Source organism: Dermatophagoides pteronyssinus, unplaced genomic scaffold (genome assembly GCF_027571235.1).
Source record: "Dermatophagoides pteronyssinus isolate colony J.1.1.1.1 unplaced genomic scaffold, Derpt_VIB-CSIC_2022.12 sq0064, whole genome shotgun sequence".
In the NCBI taxonomy this organism is placed as follows: domain Eukaryota; kingdom Metazoa; phylum Arthropoda; class Arachnida; order Sarcoptiformes; family Pyroglyphidae; genus Dermatophagoides; species Dermatophagoides pteronyssinus.
Genome location: NW_027461583.1, coordinates 556 through 23032, shown reverse-complemented (window position 1 = coordinate 23032; position 22477 = coordinate 556). Strand labels below are relative to the sequence as shown.

Genomic DNA, 22477 nt, shown 5'->3' with positions numbered 1-22477 from the left:
AATTTGTATTCTTCACATCAGATTGTGATGACCATCATTTGCATCGAATTTTTCCCATATGTGAAATATCATTTATATTAAAGAATTTTAAAAAAAATTCATATGTCAATATGATTTATTTATGGTATAAAAAAAGATATGAATAATCAAATGGCTTTATAATCTTCAACAACTTTGGCTGTGATTGTTTGAATCGGGCCACTTTTCCATTGTGCTTCATTTTCATCGATGATGGATGTCTCAACTGAAATATTGTAAAGGTTAATGTTAGGAAATGATAACAAAAACTGTGTGTGAAAATAATCATTCACTGGTACGACAATGGAATGCATCGTAATGGTCGATTGCATCGGAGACATATGTGCCATATCGTTTGCGTTGTTTATTGGCACTGCATTCAATGTTAAAAGAATTTTGTTTACTTTACGGAATATATTGGTTCGTTTTTGTCCACCCAACTGTTTGTTCGCTTTTTGTATCATTCTCATCATTGATTGCATTGTAAGCCTATGATCTGACATTGACATCGGTGTCATTTTTGTTGTAGACAATTTTAATTTTGATGGATTAGTGATGACAACTCCTTCGACGTAAAGTACAAATTGCACACTTTGACCTATGTTGATTGTATCTTGTATGTTACGTGGTTGTTGTGATGATAATTCCAATTTAATATTGGTCGATTGGATTGCTTGAAAAAAGAAACGTGGAAATGATAATGGAACCAGCAACATACGAGCACTAATTCGCAGTAACATTTCAATTTGTCGAGCAAATAAAGATAAAAATTGTCGACCGTTGGTTCGTCGACTTTGATCAACATTGGTCAAACTCATCAATTCATTTTTTTGCACCAGATCAGAGATTAATGCGCAAACATTTTCCATTTCTTTCTGTTCGATTATACTTGCAGCGGTCGAATCATCAGAATTAATCGTTCTAATTTGATGGACAGGACTAATTGTATTCGTCCGAGTAGATCGCAGAAATAATGAATCGATGCGATGACTTTTTTGAAATAGATTCTCAATTACTTCGGCAAGTAAAGTACAACTGTGTTGACATAGTTGAATATAGGAAAGTGTGTTTGGATCGGCATCAAAAGATGATTGATATAATGCACTATAACTATCCGATATGCGACGAAATTCTTGCGAACATTTTTGCAGTGATGTTACGATTCGTCCGTTACGAAGAAGATCATCCGACCAGCAATTGGTAGATTGTGCAGTTTGATTACCATTCGATATGAGTGAAATTGGACATGGCGATGATTGAATCATCTGACAACATTGACGAAAATGTTTATGAGCTTGAAGATATTTTAAACGAAGTCGAACAAATTCGCATTGGAAGTGCATTGGCTTGACGTTCGAAACCGAAGCTTTCAAATTTGTTAGACCTTGCGTATAGGTGGAAATACACTTGAGCAATCCATGTTCAAGTTGTTCACAATTGTAATTGACAGATAAAAATTCATCACTTTTCAATCTAATAAGATCTTCATTAATTAACGATGCCTCGGCTTCGGTTATCTGTAGCAAACTATTGATCCAGAAATAGCATTGTTCAATCGATTCAGTGGATGGTTTGATTTTGTTCAATAACTGTGTTGCAAAATTATGATGGCCATAACGCATCGCTGCTCGAACAATTTTATAACAGACCCAGGCATTGTATTTAGATAGACTGTCGAGGAGAATGACCGATTCTTTCTCCATTATCACACTACCATTTTTCAATTGAAAAAAGATGATTAACAATTTGATGGCAAGCCGATCATTTTTTGGAAACGATTTCTTTTTGGATTTTTGGCTCGATTTTATCATGTCGATTATATCATCTGACGAAAGACTTTTATTTTTCTGAATAACTAGAGACAACGCACATATAGTTTCACAAATCATCTCGTACCAGGAACTATTAGGTTTTGATTTTAAAAGTATGAATCGCAAAGCTTCAGTTATTTGAAGCACTTGGCTAGGCTCTGATTCTTGTCGTAGACATAATGTGACGCAACTTTTGAATATTTCTTTCAAAGCTTCTTTGCTCGTTTTATCATCGATTTCGGTGCTGAATTTTCCAAGAAAATATGATTCATATGCAGAGCAGGTTTCCTGAAGAACATCGATATTATCAATAGATTTCGAATCCATATGTAAACAGATATTTGTTAATATAGTAAAACATTTTGATATCAAAGATATTTGTAGATTTTCGGCAAACATAGCATGCAAAGTCGACTGGTAAATGATTTGTGTACCAAAGTTGACAATTTTAGCAATGTGATCCATTGAAACAAGAGAATTATCAATGAAAACTGATGGAGAACCCACTAATTCGCTCAATACTGCCAATGATCGACACAATAAACGCGATTCTTTCAGCTCCATACTATTTAATGAATAAAAGAAATTGTTCAGGTCCAAATTAGCAAAAATAAGATTGATAAATTTGTCTATGCTTGCAGGTTTCCAAAGATGGGCGCTTTCTTTAGCCAGACTCTTTAAATCATTCAACACGGATAATTTGACACTGATTCTTGGATCATTTGTATAATATTCAAGCAACAATTCGACTTGATCCGGTATATGAGTAATCGATGATGAAGCAATTGATGTTAAGGTATGAAGATTTTGACATAAAAATTTTTTTTCGGGGTATTTTTCAAGAAACGAAATCAATTTGTTACGTGCATCTTCGACTATCGCAAAATTGTGATGAAGATTATTGATCACTTCGAGTAAGCAGATTTTAATGTCTATCGGTGTGGTTAAACCTTCGATCATATAGATGACTTTAGGATAGATATTTTGGGCAAATTCTTTCGATTGTTTAGCAAACTGTACGCTGGCTTCGATGGAGGCATGAACTTCTTGTTCATCATTCGATTCTAAACTGTTACGAATAAAATGATGGATATTTTTGTTGTTCCATACGATACGAGCAATATGGCCTAATGTTTGCAATGTAATCGAACGAGCCAATGGATCATTTGAATAGCTTACGGCGAACAGATGCCGAACAAATTCATCAATATTTAATATCTTGTCCAAATGTTTTTCACTTTCTTTGAAAACTTGTAGAATTAATATCCGCAAAAAGTTACTGCCTTCTTGAAAAAGTTCAGACAATTTTAACGATGCAGCGTTGATTAGAATGGGGAACGGATAACGTTCAAACAATGATGGAACTTTGACGATTCCCTCACATTGATCCCCAATCGATGATGAATGAAGACTACGATCTAACTCAGTCAACACGGAATGTGTGTCCAGGTTGAAATCTGATTGATTTCCAAAAATTAAAGACATGATGAATCGATGAATCAAAAATAAAATTGAATCAGAACATTTGTTCGATGAATCGAACATACAGAATCAGATGTTCATTTCAGACGACTATATCGACCTATTTGTCTATTTTTTTCAAAAATATTATCCCGCGAAAGATTGATTTGAAAAATAAATGCTAAAAATCTAAGCATTTTGGCTTTCGAATGTTCGAGTGCATTCGATTAAATTCTTGAAAATTTGAATTATTTGGTTCGTTCAAACTCAAAATAGGATCGAAATTCTTATTTCCATTATTATCAATTTCATCATCATAATGAAAAGATTTTTTTTATTTTCGTAAAATTGTCGAAATAGAAATCGTACGCACACAATGGCCAGCAACAAGTATAGGGAATTGTTAAGCACCGCCTTGGCAATTGTAATGCTATCGTCGCAGCCGCCGTAGTCGTCATCTTCAGATTTGAAGAGAGGAGCTTGCTTGGCAACTTGAAATGATGAACCTCGCCAGTCGACGTTTGATCATTGAACCATTTACATCGGATCCAAATTTTTCTTTATTCAAGCATATTCTTTGATTATTTATCAACGAATTCTCTTTCTAGTTCAATCTAGCATTTGTTTAATCTATAATCACTTGGAATTGATTCATTTTCAATATTTGATCGATTTTATTAAGATTTTTATGTGTATTTTTTGGTTTCAATGACTGTTCCAAAATAAATTATGAGAAAATTTTTCCTTTATGTTTGTTTATATTTGTGTCTGTGTAAATAAATGCGGACCATTATGAATGATTTCAATATGAAACGACGAACGGAAACGATGGATTTTCGTCATTATCGTCCTAATTTTGAAAAATGTTACAATGATCATCATCAACAAACGATAATGTCATCAAAATTGTGTAGCAAACAAAACTTTTCTCATAAATCAATTACAACATGTTTGTTGATTATTTTATTCACCGCAACAATCACATTAATCGAAGCGGTCATTGAAGAACGAGGTAAGTTGAACAAAAATTATTTGTCTCTTTTTCTCTATCTCTTAATTTCACACCATCCAAAAATCAAATATTTTCATTTCAATCTTGTTAAAATTTTATCTACCAAATACGAATTTAAATGTGTGAAATTGATGTTGTTTATATCTGTGAAAAGCAATCTTGTTCTTTTTTGTTTTTGTTTGTCGTAGTAAACATATCTTGTGAATGAAAAATTGTATAATCTTTGTTGTTTTTTTTCTACCTGTTCAATCGAGTTCGAGTTCTTTGGCCTTGTAGATAGCCATCGACCATCGAATAGTCGTCGACGGTCATTCATTCTTATTACCCATTTAATTGCCTATCATTTTTAAAAGATTTTATTCTATTTAACTTGAAAATAAATGAATTGAATTTTCTCTTTTTTGTTTTGTTTTGTTTGAATGTCTATTAATGTGATGCTTGTTAAATGTTTTAGCTATTTAATGAAAAACTAGAGATTATTGTAGAAAAATTTCATTCGGCAGTCACGATTATTATTTTTTTTGGTGTGCATGTGTGTGATCAAGGAGTCGGATATTGGTAGGTATTGAATACCGGTGATCATATTCATTCATTCATTAATAGCAACAACAACAACATTCAAATCTTTTATTGGGAACACGTATATGCATCGAATAAAATTTAAAAAAATAAATATAAAAAACTTCAAGCTAATCAATTGGTTATCGGTAGTAAAATAGTTGTTATTTCAGTAGTGATGATGATCAAATGTATATTTTTTTAAAATAAAAAGGTGACACCAATGAGTTTTTTTTGGCATTCTTTTTTTTGGATTTTTATGTTCGAATCAAATCGGTCATCACTATGACATGGATGTTTAAAAAGAAAAGAAAACAGGAGAGAAATGGATTGATTTTATATTCATCATATTATTACCTAACCAACCTAACTTTTTATTTTTTTACTTGAAAGTCGATCATTGTTCGATCACGTCTTTTTTTTCGATCTTCGGAAAGAGTCTTTCCTTTCTCAATATCTTTCAGTGTGTGTGGTGTCACATAGGTCAAATTGTACAAGGTATAACCATCATCATCATCATCATCATCATTATTATGATTATTACTAACAATGATTTTCTAGGTATAACATTTTATATAGCTAGGGTACGTATTTTTTTCTATTCGTTTCATTTCCCTTCAAATTTTCTTCATTGAAAGTTTATTTCCATGTGTATGTTTTTCATTATTTTCGTTCACTCAATATATTCGATCAATTGAATGGTAGATTATCATTATAGATTGAATTGGAAATGAATGAATGAATGAATGAATGAATGTGAATCGTGAATTGTATTTTGAAATTTTTTTCAATGAATGAATGAATTGAATAGGGGAAAAAATGGCCCTAGTAATAGTAGTAGTAGTATATCAGCTACCTATATGGTTTTTAGTAAAAGTTACTTTGGTTCCTTTGATCGTTCGGCAAGATTTTTCTGCTTTCTTTCCTTTTTTTCCTTTTTAATTTTTTCATTCCATAGAAATAAAGAAAAAAAAGGAAAAGAAAATATCTCCACGAATGAAAAAAAAACGTCGAAAGTACGACCCATGCAAAAATCTCTTGATGATTTGTGCATGTGTGACGACGACTAAAACTACAACGACCAAGACCACGATGATGATGATCATCATCATCATTGAAACTGGTAAAAAAGCTAGTGAATGAAATGTGAATCAAAGAAAAAAAAATGAAGGCAGGTCAAGTAAATATGGCTATCCATCCAGCCATGGCACCATCATCATTGTCGTAATCATTTGCAAAGGGCTTCTTCGAGATTCATTGCATTTTGTTTGCAAATTTTTTTTTAGTCTTAAAAACAAACCACGAAATGAAAAACAAAATTTTGCATTTTTATTCATTTCATTCTGTCATTCACATATGTTTTAGGTCCATCATTTTAGTTTATTTATTTTTTCCATAATTTAATATTTGCGAAATAAGATTATGATGATGATGAGAAAATGTTTTTTTTTTAAAAAAAACCTGTTAATGTTGGATGTTTGTACTTTTCAATTGTAATCAGCAAAATATTTCGGTGCAGAATCAGAATTTTAGAATTAAAAATAGATTTAAACATATATAATTTTTTTCAATTCATAATAATAATCCTTGATTAATTATTTTGAATCTTCGATTGGATTTTATTATGTTGATGTTGATTTTTTTTTTGTTGTTGTGCGTAGGTGTCATTCGTCAACGATTTGGATTTGTCATTTTTTTTTCTTCTACTCTATCTGTGGTCAATAATAATGTTTGCATATGTTTGTGCGTATGTTTATGTTATTGATTAAAAAAAATGAATGGAACAAACATTAAACAACGTTGACGTTGTGTGTGTGTTGGATAATAGGATGTTAAATCCAATAGTTCCATATGTGTTTTGATATGTATGCATGTGTGCTAGTGACAAGTACACATAATTTTCAAATAAGAAATATCGAGAAAAAAAAATATTATTAAGAAACTAGGCGATAATTGTTTTTTAACATTTATAGTGAAAATCGTTGTCCTTGGCAAATGTGAATATATATTTTTCTCTTCTGAATTTCTCTTTTTTTTCATTCATCAAGCTATCCCCGTCAAACAAAAAAGATAGTCCACGCAAATGAATTTTTTTCGCTTTGTTTCTGCTTCTTATATTCCACTATAAATCTCTGAAAGATCAGTCCTTTTTTGCCTTATTTGTTTCAATGATCATTTTCATTTTCTTTTCGATTTTTATTCATTTCTTAAATATCGTTTTGGTTGCCGCCATACAAACATACGAACGAAAAATCATTTCATTGAATGAATCAAATATCATCCGCGTTTTTTTTTATTTGGCTTCAATTTTTTCTCTGAATTTTTGACAAACGAGCGGAAATGACTTTTTCTCTTTCTCCCTCTCTTTATTTTTTGACGTCATCACTAGTGTTTTTATTCACACGACTACACACACACACACATAGTATTTGTCTCCTCAATTTCATTCTGAAAAAAACCAAAAAAACAAAAACAAAACAATTAGGCTAAATGTTATTATGTCATGATGAGTGAATGAGACTGAGGTTTTATTCATTCATTCCATTCAAACAAAATAGATGAAAATTAAGTCCAAAGTTTTACCAACAACAACAACAACAAAAAAAAGTAGCTTGGAAAAATAATAAGGACAAGAATTAAATTGAGTTTAGTTTTTTTTCCTGTTCTATTTCTGAACGAAAGAAAGAGTGGTATATTTCATCTCTCATCATTATCAATTCAACAGGTGTGTGTGTGTGTGTGCATGAAAAGCCTCGAGGCTTGATCACATCTTTATCGGAAAGTTTTCATAATTTTGCGCAAAAAAAAAATCTTGTAATCTTGTAAATTTTCACTTTTCGATTAGAATTATAAATGAAAATGATTATAAGTGTGTGTGCATGCATGAATTCATATATATTATCTAATGATTATAACCTGTGATGATGATTATTTTTGATGAAAATATGATCATTATTTGTAAAATTTTTGTGGTTTCTTCTTGTTTCTCAATAAAATGGATATGTCACATAGTTTGATGTCTGTGTGATGATGAGAAATAAAATGATGGAAAACATTCTGTCACAAATATATGTCTTTTCATATTTATTTTTTTAAAAAAATTGATGATTATATTCAAGATTCTTTCCCATCGATAAACTTGAAGTTGATTTTTTTTTCATTTTGCTTCAAGAAACAAAAAAAAATCTATTCTGTGTCTATTCTTGATTTATTTACCTGGCCATAGACACTTAGTTTTTTTTACACTACCCTCTTCTCTCTCCATCTCACTACCATACATATACTTATTTATTCACATTTGTTACCTAAGATTCATTCAACCATATCATAAAAACAACAACAACAACAGAAAAAAAAACAGAATGAAAGATGTCCAAAATGTCTTTTGTATATATGTAAGTTATTCAACAATAATAATAATAATAACAACAAAATCTTGTTTGACAATCACTACTTGCAATCGCCGACATCGTTGTCTACCCCAAAAAATTTTATATATATCTTTAGTCGCCATATTTTATGAAGACCATCCAATGATAATAATAATGATGATGATGGAAGAATAGCAGAATGAATGAATGAATGATGATGATGTTTTTCCCTTCGAACCTTTCTTCACACGGGATGACCTCGGTCGACTCTAGGATGGCTAGTCTAAAAAAAGAAAAGAACAGAAAAAATATCTTGTTTTTTTCACTCTATATGTATGTATGTATGTCGCCCGATCGTTGTTTTTTATTTATTTATTTCATCATTGTATGGAGAGGAGGTATAAACTATTTTTTCATTCTTTCTTTCAAATTCTCATTTTCCATCTTTGTTAGTTGTTGTGTATAATAATAATTATCATTATAAAATAACTAAAAAAAACTCGAAGACAAAATTGGAAATGAAATGAAAAAATGAAATAAAATAATAATTTCGTTGTGGTATGATGATCAAAATCAGGTAATGTGGTCGTGGTTGTTGTTGATGATTTGTTGTCCATAAGGGTCATCAAACTTTATGCCATTCTTTTCATTTGGTTAATTTGACCATTGTATTTGTATGTTTGGATGTTTATTTTTTTTCCTGATAATTTAAATTAATTGAAAGAAATCATTTTCGTTTTTAATTTTTTCATTGTTTGTTGCCAAAAATGAATAATCTTATAATAATTTACAAATCAATCCTTATGATTTAAAAAAAGACAAACAAACAATATTTACACAATTCTTACTTCAATGTAATCCTCTTCATTAAATTTTTATCACTATCTTTATTTATTCTCACAATACAAACAACAAATTAAGAAGGCATCAACGGAAGTTTACTTAAATCTCTTTTTATCTGGTTGTCTGGTTGATTTCAAAAAAAAGAAAAGTTTCCAATTCATTATTTCTTTTATGTTTTTGTTGATAAAAATTTGAATGACTGTGTGTTATAGAATAGTTGACATTCAACACTTGACATTTTCAATATTCGATTACCAAAAAAAAAAAATTGATCAATTTACTATCGGTTGATTTATTTTTCTTTTTTTTTCTGCATATCCATCTTATTTTTTTTTCTCTGTGGGTGTTTGTTGTCATAACATTTCCGTCAAATAAGAGAAAGAAAAATCATTACATTCAATCATGATTGAAATGTTTTCTCAATAATGTATCATCTATTCATTCATAATCATCACATCATCGGATCATATCTTTGTTTTTTTTCCGATTCTTATTTTTTTGCTTTCTTACAATATTCACTTCCGATCAAAACAGCCATTTATTGTTTAATGTTTTTTATGTTGGTTGTCTCGCAAAATATTTTGTTGTTGTACAATTTTCTCATATTTTTGATCCTTACAATTATGATGATAATCATCGTTATGGTTATCATTATGATTATGATTATGATGATGATCATATGTCGAAAATGATGAGTCTATCCATTTCACATGCAAATAATTTAAAACTAGGCTATTTCTTTGAGAATAGAATATTTCACTTGCAAAAAGTAAAAAATAAAATAATTTTTTTTATAAATAGTATACAATTATATTCAAAAACCGACGCCTATTTTGTTATTGTTTTTCATTCATAAAATTTTTTAAAAAAATGATTCAAAACTTTTTTTTACGAAAATTTTCTCGACAATAGTTTTTGATATCTTCATTGCCATTGATATTATTGTTTGATAGTTGGCATTATTTCATCGTTCACATCTTGTTTAATTTTCTTACCTGTAAATATGTAATATGTTTTTATCCGTATATAAATACCCTCCCTATTACTAATCTATACTTTCACTTTCTAAAGCTTTTTTTTACCTTGAACATTGTTTTTCATTTTTGATACATCATCAACTAACAACAATCAATCATATCAAATATAGTACATTAAAACACAGACGAACAGACAAATATACTGATCAATCATGATCCATTTTTTTCATAATAATAATGATAATTATGACCATGATCATCATAAATCCAGATAAATGATGATGTTTTCATTATGACGGCATGATTATATGATGTATTATTTTTAAATTTTCATTGATGATAGGAGACGGATGTTGGTCAATTTCTTTTCAAACATTCATCATTTTAAATTATAAAATGATGTTATAATTAATGAAATATCTATAATTATAATGACCGGAAATGAAAACGATTACCATTTTCATTGATTGTTGTTGTCATAATGACAAATTATATGTTAAGAACAACAGCAAACAATGTTGAGAGTAATTTAATTTAAAGATTCTTTGTCCTTCAACGTATCTGTTTAGCAACAAGTGGTCATTTTGTCATTGAAAAAATAATCTTTGAAAATTTGGTTTAAAAATGACACGAAAAACCATCATTCTCTACATACACATACACACATTGCAATTATTATCAAATGACTTTTCTTGAAAAATAAAATTAAAAAAAAGATGTTTAAAAATCTCCTTCGGGCATCTTTCCGTCGATCAACATTTTAAATTTTGTTTCGTATTAAGTAAAACCAAATGATGGTGACGATGATGATTGAATAATCTATTTTCATTGTTTTCATTTGACTATTTTTTTACCAAAAAGAAAACTAATGATCGATTGCTTTTTGATGAAATTTTTCTCTTAATTTTATTTGTTCAAATTTCATTTGATGTGTTGATTTATTTTTGAATTGCTTTATTCAAAAGTTCGAGGTCATGCTGAGTATTCTACAATTTCTTATTCTCATCTTTGTTCTTTATGGCCATTGGATCGTCTTCCACGCCTTAATTTTTTTCTCCTCTACTCTACTTTGATTTTTGTTATTATTATTGTTTTATTATTTCCATAATGTTCATCACTTGACTTTGATGATTTCAATTAAACAAGACCATATGATTCCTATGATGATGTAAAATATAAATGAATGAAGAATTTTTTTTTGTTTTGATTCTCGATTTTATTTCGAGCCTATCCCAATTTCTAAAATCACCCAGTTTTTAGCTTTCTTTTCATTTCAATGTGTGATGTGTAGGTTTCCACCTAAATTATAATATCGAACGATTGCGTTATGTTTACCTCGTGGCATACATTATATATTAACATATATCTTAATGTCAATGTGTTGAAATAAGGATTTCCTTAGCTAGAAGAATGTGATATTGAGGGTAGTTGTTGATGTAATATAATTCAATGATGATGATGATGGATGGAAAAAAACCACATGTATTTAAGAAGAAATTTTTCACATATATTACCTCCCCCACCATATAAATTTGGCTAGATTTTCTATACGGAGTTGAAGGGATCATCGTTATCATTATATAATGATGATGAGGTAATTTCTGTTTTATAATAGAATCAAGGTGTGCTTGTTTATAACAGTGTCTGGAGGTGGATTATTGAGTAAAAATAAAAAAAAATTTAAAATTCCAGACAACAAAACCAAAAACAAAACAAAAAAACAATTTACTGAGAAAAGTTATTTTAAATTTTTTTTCCCATTTAAGGCTATTTCAGTGTCCGTTTATGTCGGAAACTTTATTTTTTTTATTGATTTTTGTTGCTGCTGTTGCTGTTGTTATTATTGTTGACGCCAAAATAATTTTATTTCAGGTTATTTAATAATAGTGATGATGATGATGATGATAAATGTCAACATCGGTCGGTAGGCAAGCCTTTTCAATCATTATAAATATCATTTAGGTTTAATATTGATGGTTGGTTGGTTGTTTACCATCATCATTCATTACTTATTATATATGGGTCAACATGAATAATAGCCTATAGACAAAAAAATATTTTCCTTTACCAAATCAAAGAATCAAGAAAAAAACGGAAGTCGTTTGTTTTCTTTTGCTTGCTTCCTAAACACCCGGTTTTTGTTATGGTGATAGTATTTACAAACAATATAAAATATTGTAATTGCCAACAATTAATCGTATATAATGAGTTTTTACAACTAAAAATAAAGATAAAAATGATTTTTTTTTCATTTCTAAATGATCATTATCTACAGTTATTATTATCAAATGTCCTGTTATTCTGGTATATAATTGTTCATTTATGGGTTTTTTCTATGTATCTTGTTTGTTTTTTTTCTTTTTGGTGTTCTTTTGTCACGCTATATTTATCATCATCATCATCAATAACAACGGAAGAGAAACAAAATACCAAAAAAAAAAAAACATACAATTGATGATGGGAATAGTTTGATGCATCCATTCATTTTCAAAAAAAAAAATTAGTAATTTCCTTGTTATTTTTCTGACTGAATGAAATTTGTTGAGTTTTGTATTCGTGATTGGGTACACAACATTCCATCGAATTTTTTAAAAATTCAATTTTACAATGTCCATCATCGTCAATCGTTTTTATCATCAATGAATGATGCTGATTCTTTTTTTTTCGTTCACCAAAATATTCAGACAAAAGAAAAACAAAACGAACAAATTCTTATTGTTTATTTTAAAAAATAAAATTGAAATGTTTAATTAAAATCGATGATTGAAATCAATATTCAATATTGTTCAAACAATTTGATTTTCTGTTGATGTTATTGTTATTGTTGTTGTTATTGTTTTAAGATAATCGCCGATGATTTGTTTATATAAATTTTGACCATTCTTGTCATTCATTCATTCATTCATCAATTGATGTTATGTTGAAAGAAATTTGATCGAATCAAAATAAAATCCTAATGTGATTTGCTAGTGATTTTTATTTTTGCTTCATGTCGTTTTCGTTCTTTTTTTTTGTTGTTGAATTTCGTTAGGTCCATGACCTTGATTATTCAACAAACTTATTTTTTGCAATGCAAAAACATTGAAATTCGTTCAAATTTGATTGAATGGAATTTTTTTTTGTCATTATTATTCTTATTCATTTCCTTCAATAATATACACACACACAGACATTTAGATTGATCATCATTCGATGATTTTACTTTTTTTTGTATTTGGTGATTGTTCACATTGTTCACAATATATATTGACCAAACTACCGTATAAATTTAATTGCAAACCCATTTTCAATTTTACTTTTTTATTTTCATTCAATTCGTTTACTACCTTAAGTCTATTTTACGTTTTGTTCATACTTGGGTCTCCCATTTTTTTGCTTTCTTTTTTTTGCCATGATGAATGAATGAGGGGAAAAATCACCGTTATGGATATAAATGTATGCTGCTGTTGTCATCTGACCAAGACAACCAAATGTGTTATGTGTGTGTGTGGACGATCTCTCCATATACGCGTTTCCCACGCTTTTTTCAATACTGCAGATTTTTTTTTACTGAAAACTTTTGATCTGATTGACGATGACTTAGAACAACAACATGTGTTTTATGTTTGCTTCGTCCTTAAAGTTTCAATCTTATAATGTCACAACTGTTGTTGGCTGTGTATCCAGAGTATCTAGTTCAGTTCATTTTGTTTTCGATTCGTTTTTTCCTAGTTGCAGTTATATTATTCGCCGTCTTAGTTATTTGGCCTTTTTTTACCATCATTCAATCTATTTATTATTGGATCGACGGCGGTCATGTCGAACCCCAACGAAAAAAAAACAAAAAATTTCAGCAGTTAAAAAACATCTGCATCGAATAAACTGTTGTTTGTATAATGATAACACCTCCTTCTTTTTCAACCAAATTGATTTTTTTTCTTCATTTTTATTCATTCTCAAAATGTCTAGAATCTTTTAATTATTTTTGTTCATACAAAAATTCATCAGATATGTCTTATCATAATGATATTTTTATGAAATATGAAAAAAATTCATTTTTTTAAATTGAAAAAATATGAACACTTTTTTACGTAACGCCATCTTTCGACATTTCATAAAACCTTTAGTTCGTATTCTTAATAAAAGATGTCGTCACTATGAGTATTTAAAAAATGAAGAAGATATTTATGAAATAAATATTGCCATCTTTGAAAAACTTGTACCATCTTATGATGATCATCATCAACATTGATAGAATGTTGAATATCGAATATACTAATGTTGTCCAAAAAAAAAAAAAAAAAAAAAATATTATTTCTGTAGAACTAGATAAGCTACTTTTTTTCGTGAGTCCATCATCGATCATTCATCATCATCATCATCTTGGTCGACCCTCGAAACTGACCTTTGCACTTTTTTTCCGAATAGATATGAACATGGAGGCCATCATTTTTTCTTTCTTTCTTTGCCTATACTCAAAATTCAAACAGAATATTTTATCATGATAATGATAATTATTATCATCATCATTTTTTTTAAAGTCTTGTACAAATTTTGATTCGATCCGATCACAAATATAACATTTTCTCAGGCTTTTTTGTTAACCATTATTGTCGTATCATTTACTTCTACTGAATTTCTAAAGTTAAAAATTGATTTTAATTCTTGATCAACAGGTGGAAGTATTAGGAATTTTATTTTACATTGATAGGTTTTTGTTTTCAAAAAATAAAATTCCAATTCTATCGATTAAGAAAAAATAATAATTTTTTATTTATTATCTATTGATTTTAGACAGCCACTTATTAACCGATCAAACACACAGTGATTTAACACATACAAAATATCATCTTCTTCTTTCAATCTTTGATAAACTTTTTGTTGTTGTTGTTTTGTATATTTACCTAATAAATGATGTGTGTGTGTGTGATGCATGTGATGTGATGTTGTATGTTTACATATCACAAAATATTAGATATATCCAAAATCCAAAGTTTTTATTATTATTCTGGACAAATTTTTTTTCAATGTTTGTATAATCATTTGCTATATAAATTTATATGTATAACATTCATATAACAATAACAAACAAATAAATAAACATTTAGAGAAATGATATTGGATATCATAGCACTTTTTGTTGTTGTTGTTAATGTTTGCAAACAAATTTCCTCATCTTGTCTAACATATTTCACAATCACGTTTTGTTTTTTTTTATAATCAGAAATTCCGAAGGGTAAAAACTACAGCAACAACAAAAATCTGAACATTATTTATAAACGATTTAGATGTTATTTGTTTATTATATGCTTAAATATCTCATATAGATCATGATTATCGAACAACATTTCATTTCTAATAAATGAATTTTGCTTCGATAGAGAAAAATGGGGAATAAAAAAGTCATTTTTGCGGCTAAAATATAGAAAGATTAACTAGCGACCGTGTGTGTAACCATTATTACCATCGTTACCATTATCCAAAGAAAAAATCTAAGGAAATTTAGGAAGTGAAAGAAAAAAAATGATCCACATTGATTGACCATAGATATGCGATGGAATCACATAGTGATCAAAATTGTGAATAGAAATGCAACAAGCGGGAAAGGATACAATAATAATATCAACAAAAATGAAAAACAAAACAAACATTGGACATTTTCGATATTGTTAAAAGAGACAAGAAATAAATCTGGATTTTCTTTCTTCTGGTTCTTTTATGACAGATTTTTTTTTGGCACATTGTTGACGATCCCGTTGTTTGATGATGATGATAATAATAAACAAATCCATTTCAATGATTATGATTATCTTTTAACCAGAAAAATACTGTTTGTTTTTCTACCTTCATCATCATCATCATCAAATACAAAATATCTATACTTTCTATGTTTGAGCCTATAAAAAAAATTATTGTCACTATAATTTTTTTTGTGGTTGTCGAGATATTATCTATATGAAAATCGAGATCAAACAATTGTCATCATCAAATAAATAAATAAAAATGGGCAGAAAAAACCAAAAAAATTTCCATTTCTCTTCAATATTATTATGTATTTTTGAAAAAAAATTCAAATATAGATTCTCAATATATCATCTGACAATTATAATGATAATCACATTGATTTAACACAATGATCCACATTTCAATCATTACATATTAATCTGATACACAATACAATGAAATCGATAAACAAAAAAAACGACAACAATAACCGGAACAAAATCAAATCAAAAAAAAACATTATCGCATTGTTAATTGTTAATTGTTCAATTTTTACTGGATACAAAAATACAAGTTGTACATTTCATAATTATATTGATCATTCATATTTATCGATATTTTTTTCAACAAAAAAAGATTTTTGATTGTTTCATTCAATTCTCATTGATCGGAACAAACAAAAATCCTATTTGATTATATTTTGTGTATTCAAATAGATAATTTTGTTCATTCTAAAATCTTTCAAATGTATTTTTGGATTTTTTTTTGTTCCATTGTAGAATGGACAAATTTTTGTTTTGGATGATAAATTCTCATTATTTTCTTTTCTCTTTCTCTTTTATATTTACTTTAATCAATGATGATATATGCTGTTTTGTCTATATTTGCATATATGAATGACATTTTTTTTGTGTGCTGTTAGTTAGTGGAGGAGTTTGTTTTGAGATTTGAATTTTTTTTGACTATTTTTCTCATTTGATATTCTAAATCCGATGATTGATGGATGATGATGATGATGATGATTGTCATCATATGTTCAATGTATTCTTTTTGGCTTTAGTTAACAAATGAATGTTTAAAGCAAACAAAAACGATAATAATATAAGATTATGTTGTTGGTTTGTTTTTTTTCTTCTTCTTCAATATTTAGTTTATATTTCGTGTAAATATAATAAGAATTTATTGCCTGATCTGATTATCGCTACCAATATTGATTACAATGTTATCTAGTTTCATTGACTAAATATTAGATCCTTATAGATTTATTTTTCATTACATGTTATTTGGATAAATCTTATTTCAAAATAGATTTATAGATTTTCTTTTCCTCATTATATTACATTATGCTGGTTATTTTTTCTTTGATTCTATCATAAATTCGTTAGCTTCTTCGTTTTTTCTTTTTTGTTGTTTGTATTTCAATTCAATTTAGTCATTTACGGCAACAATTAGCAATCACGATTTTGTTGTTTTTTCATGTGCACGAGGTCCGTGTGTTCTTTGCAACTGAAATAGTTTTTTTTTGAAAAAAAATTGTTTGATGGTTTGACAGCCAGATATTTTAGAGCCTTACAGCCATATTTGCTACGCATATGTGAAAAGACCTTGACGAATCGACTTGTTATTGTTAATTAGTTTTTTTTCGGGTTTTCTAGAAGTTTCATTCCAAGGACCCAAAAAAAAATGTTGTCTTCGTGTCTTCATGCCACCATTTATTATTTCATTTTTTCTTTTCCATATATCGATTGGTCCACTTGTAGCTACCTGTGTTTATTTAAATTCATAAACATTGACCAATCCATTTCTTCGATAGATAAATGAATAGATAAAAACACGCACACACAGGTGAGCCCATTTTGGACACCTATTTGGACAGGTGTGTGTATATAATCTATGTTGCTCTAGCAGATATATTTGTATTATTGTTGTTCCTCTGAGAAAAAAGTAAAAATTTTTCACTCCTTTTGGAACATTTAAAACATCTGTGTTTGTTTGTACCAACAAATCAACGAATGTTCAGTGAAAAAAAATATATAATTCCAATTTGTGGTTCTGCACTAAACAACAACAACAACAGTAAAGAAAAAAATGACATAAGAATAACCTGAAAACCATTATTCAAATAGCAATAATGATGATGTTGATGACTGGATTTAATTACATATACAAACACAAATGCCGCATTCTTTATCACATTTAATGGAAAAGGTTTTTTTTCTAGGAATTTTTTTCTTATTTCTTTTTTTTGTCAGCTTGTTGTTTATCTATGTATTTTGTTGGATGGATTATTTTTTTCGGTTGAACATTTGGTTAAACATGTAAATATTCGAAAAAGATGTGGAAAGAAATAAAGAAATATCGAGACATATCTATCTGGTCAGGTCATGACAGTATGGCCAACATCATTATAATGATGGCCAATAACTATCATGTTTACACTTGTTTGGCTGTAAATGGTTATTGACAACAAAAAAAAACAGGTAAATAGAGATAGCGACTTGGTATTATGGTGATGATGATCAGACTAATGATGATTGTGCCCGGACCGATTTTTGTTGTTGTTGTTTTTGTTTTCGTTTTTCAAATCACCGACTCGATCAATGTTCGATGATAATATAGGAAAAAATATGTATGCATTAAGCTCTTTCTATTCGAAGACCAGACAAAGATTGAATTGTCGTTATATCTTTTTGTAGATATTTTTGTTTTTTTTTCATTTTCGTGTTTTCAGTTTTTAATATTAATTATTTTGACGATAATCTAATTGCCTTGAGTTTTATTTTTGTTACTGTTGTTGGTTGAAAATATCGACATCATCTCTCAATTCCAAATGATGATGATGATTATTATGATCGAATCGAAAGAGGTCATAGGCCGGTTTTTTGTTACAAGCGTATATCGATGACATGACCAGGACCAAGATAGATTTTTTGTTTAATTATTTCAAACACGATGACCTGATCATCTTGTGATTATATAATATTCAAAGAATGACGCCAATGGCGGTGATGAATTATAATTTGCCCGGTTTATTTAAAAAAGATGATGATAACTTTGATGGAATCAAGCTGCAAAAAAAATCCATCATCATATGAATCAAATATTTGTCTAATTAAGTTTAGTCAAGTTTTTTTTCAATCTTATAACCGGAATTCTTTCTTCAGTTATATGTTTCGATATAATAAGTACGTGATGTTCATCAACATGTTTCTATTTCGATTTTTTTCCATGAAAACAAATGCTAATATTATTTTTAAAACAAAATAATCTTGACATACAGGTTGTTTGAATTTTTTAATGATTAATTTTTTTTTGGTTCGGGCATTTAAAAAAAATTCGAATCAGAAGAAAATGTCATCTTTAGGATTTAATGTTATCATCATCAATGTTGTTCAATGTATAAAATGTTAATACCTAATGTAATGTTGAACATGAACATAATCTTTTGACCATTTCAAATGTCGTTGACAACTATTGGATAATTAATTTTTTTTATCTTTGGTTTTTCTATTTATTCATTCAGTGCAAAACATTCATTTTAATCTATGTTATTATCGGTCGAAATATCTTGTTTGAGGGGTCATCTTTTTTTTCGGGATTTTATTTTTTAAATTTTCCATTTATAACAAACTTACCAATCTAAGAAAATGATAGATATGTATTGAATAATACTAACTATTGTTAAATTTTGAAATTATTTCAAAATTTAAGATGTCATTTTGACACATATGGTTGGGAATCATCCATTAATGGTTATAATTTTCTTTTTAATTATTGGCCAAAATCAGAAATCATATTTAATATTAAAAAAAATAAATAGAAACACCTGAACTTTCACATTTATGAAGAAAATATATATGATTATAGAGATTTTTTTTTGATGAGACTCATTCGCAATCATTTTTATTTTCTCTCGTTGATTGATTGGAATGTGTACTGGTCGGTCGAATCGAACATTGTTGGCCGAATCGAATTTTGAAATAGTTGATGACCACGAAGATCGATTCGATCGTATCTTTGAATATTTGCGTGCAGAATCCCTCACACACACACACACTCATCCATCTTTATTTCTCGAATTCCCTCTTTCTCTCTCTAGATTGCAATTATAGAATCAAAATTTAGCTTATTACCAGTCAAATCAATTCCTTCTTTTTTTCTTTGGTTGCTGGTTATCCATAAAAAAAACAGAAGCTGTAGGGACCTTGTCGATCAATTTTTTTTCCTTTAAAATTGAAAATTAATACAAATGTAGAGAGAATCAATGAATATTTAAAAAGATTATCATTGATGATGATGATGATGATGATGATTACTGATGTGTCCCCTTGTCAGTTTGTTTCGGTTTGATTTGTGTGAATTTGTATTAGGAATTTTCATAGTGCCCTGACCATCATAATCATCATCATGAATAGCTTCAGTTTGAATCTTCAAGATACCTTCTTTTTTTAAAAAAAACTTTCAATTCAATGATGATGATGATCATCATCATTAAACAACATCTCGGTGGAATGTCACTTGACCAGTCTGATCTTTTATATATAGCTTGTGTGATGAAGCTGCAAAGTGCGAATGAATGGTGGTTTCATGAACTTCATTCGAACCATTCATTCCATCATCATCACCATCATTATTATTATCGCCCCGAAAATTTTTCCTCTTCTTTTCGAACAACAAACTGACAAACTTTAATCTTTGATGTTTTATATAATAATTTTTTCTTCTTTGATAACTGCTACTACCACTTTTCAAAAAAAACACCATCACGGTGTTTATACTATGACCCAATGCAATGATGAACTGCAGAAAACGGTTAATTTGTTACGATAGGTAGTGTTTTGAATGCAGCACCTGTTGCTTATATGAAATATATTGAAACCATTTGTTGTTTCAATAAAACTAGCCAGTCAGTCGGTTGTTCCAAAAGGCGATTTATCCACACACACACTTAAAACAAATATCAATTACATATATGTGAGTGTGTTTGTCTATATTTAAAAAAACATTGGTCATTCGATATATGGGGGGAGGAAAAAAATTAAAAATCAAACATTGATCGATTTTACGAAAAAATTCTTGTGGAGAAATATTCTTTTTAAAGTGATGTCAAATGTCAAGTACATCTTGTTTTATTCATTGTTAGTAAAAAAAAATATTCACACTTACGATCATAATATATGTAAATTAATATAATTAACTTTTATCAACACTCAATAATGAATAGATATACATAGCAAAATTAGCCATCATCTTTTATCTTTCCGGATATTTCCCAAAACTAAAAGAAATTCCTAACAACCAATAAATATGAATATGAATCCGAGAAATTTTTTTTCTGTCACATAAGATGTTATTGGTTGTTTTTTTTCTCGCTTGGTTTAATAATATCTAAGATTCATGAGAATAAATCAAGTGGAAATAAATTCAAACCAACACAACAACAACAACAAAAATATGCAAAATAAAACTAAACCTACACTGTTAAAAATGGTATGACTTTATAAGTTCATAAAGTGGAAGTGTGGACTTATAAGTTCACATTTTTCTCGTATGAAGTTATAAACTCACATTATTTCTCGTTGAACAAGTGAACATATAAACTCACTTTAAGGAATTGTGAGCTTATAACTTCACTTTAAGGAATTGTGAGCTTATAAGTCCACACTTCCACTTTATGAACTTATAACTTCACTTTAAGGAATTGTGAGCTTATAAACTCATACGAGAACGTTGTGAGTTTATAACTTCATACGAGAAAAAATGTGAGGTTTTTAAAATAAAAATAAAAACCCCTATACGCAAGCGTTTTTTTTTTTTTTTTTTTTTTTGATTAAAAAAATCTTGATGCGCAAGTGAAATTAAATTGAATTATCGAAGTTTTTAATTATTTTAAATTTAAAGATATATTATTAATTATTATAATTATTAAACAAGGCTAATAGAAATTTATCAATAGAAATCGTCTCAGGAACATGAAAAGAGGACCCGACTTGGTTTTCATTGTTCTATCCATCTTTATAGATTATGACCTCGTGATCAAATGGACAAATAAAGTAAATTAGAATCTTTGCATTCGTTCGACACTTGTCGGCATTGAAGTTGGGACAGATAGCAATCGACCATCCCCAACATAAATGTCATTCTTTCTCAATCTTAGCTTGATTCCGTGTTATTGTAGGTAGTGATAAAAAATACTAAAAACAAAACCAAAGAGATTAGGAAAAAACATGGAACAAGTTAGACATAAACAACAATCAAATTCAATGAGCAAACCTGATAACCAAACATTGTAAACGAACCACACTTAACAAAAATAATGAATAACAACTAATCGAACAGTAGTTTAAATAATCAAAACAGAACCCTAACAGCTAATTTCAATTATGAGGGCGCTCGTCGCCTCCACATGAATTCAAAATTTTTCAAAAAATTTTCTAAGTCCAAAAATCCAAATTTTTTGAGTTTGTAATTTTAAAAAATAAAATAAAATCAAAATTGTGATTTTATAACTTCACTTTAAGGAATTGTGAACTTATAAACTCATACGAAAAACCATGTGAATTTATAACTCCATACGAAAAATATTATGAGTTTTTAATTTTTAAAAAATAAAATAAAATCCAAAATTCGAATTTTTAAACTCATACGAAAAACGTTGTGATTTTATAACTCCATACGAAAATATTGTGAACTTATAAACTCATACGAAAAACCATGTGAGTT

At 28.6% G+C, this 22477-nt stretch overlaps 1 protein-coding gene and 1 long non-coding RNA gene across 2 annotated transcripts; both read right to left on the bottom strand.

Annotated features, from left to right (window-relative positions):
- Positions 1-97: 97 nt before the first annotated feature.
- Positions 98-3393, bottom strand: defl (Integrator complex subunit 7). The gene has a single exon (XM_027341706.2). The coding sequence runs from the start codon at positions 3372-3374 to the stop codon at positions 147-149; it is 3228 nt and encodes a 1075-aa protein (XP_027197507.2). The 5' UTR covers positions 3375-3393; the 3' UTR covers positions 98-146.
- An 18219-nt stretch (positions 3394-21612) lies between these two features.
- LOC142646127 (uncharacterized) lies at positions 21613-22178 on the bottom strand. Its single transcript, XR_012847125.1, has 2 exons — positions 22028-22178; positions 21613-21948 (listed from the first exon to the last, which is right to left on the bottom strand). It is a non-coding gene; the product is annotated as an uncharacterized LOC142646127 (long non-coding RNA).
- Positions 22179-22477: the final 299 nt, after the last annotated feature.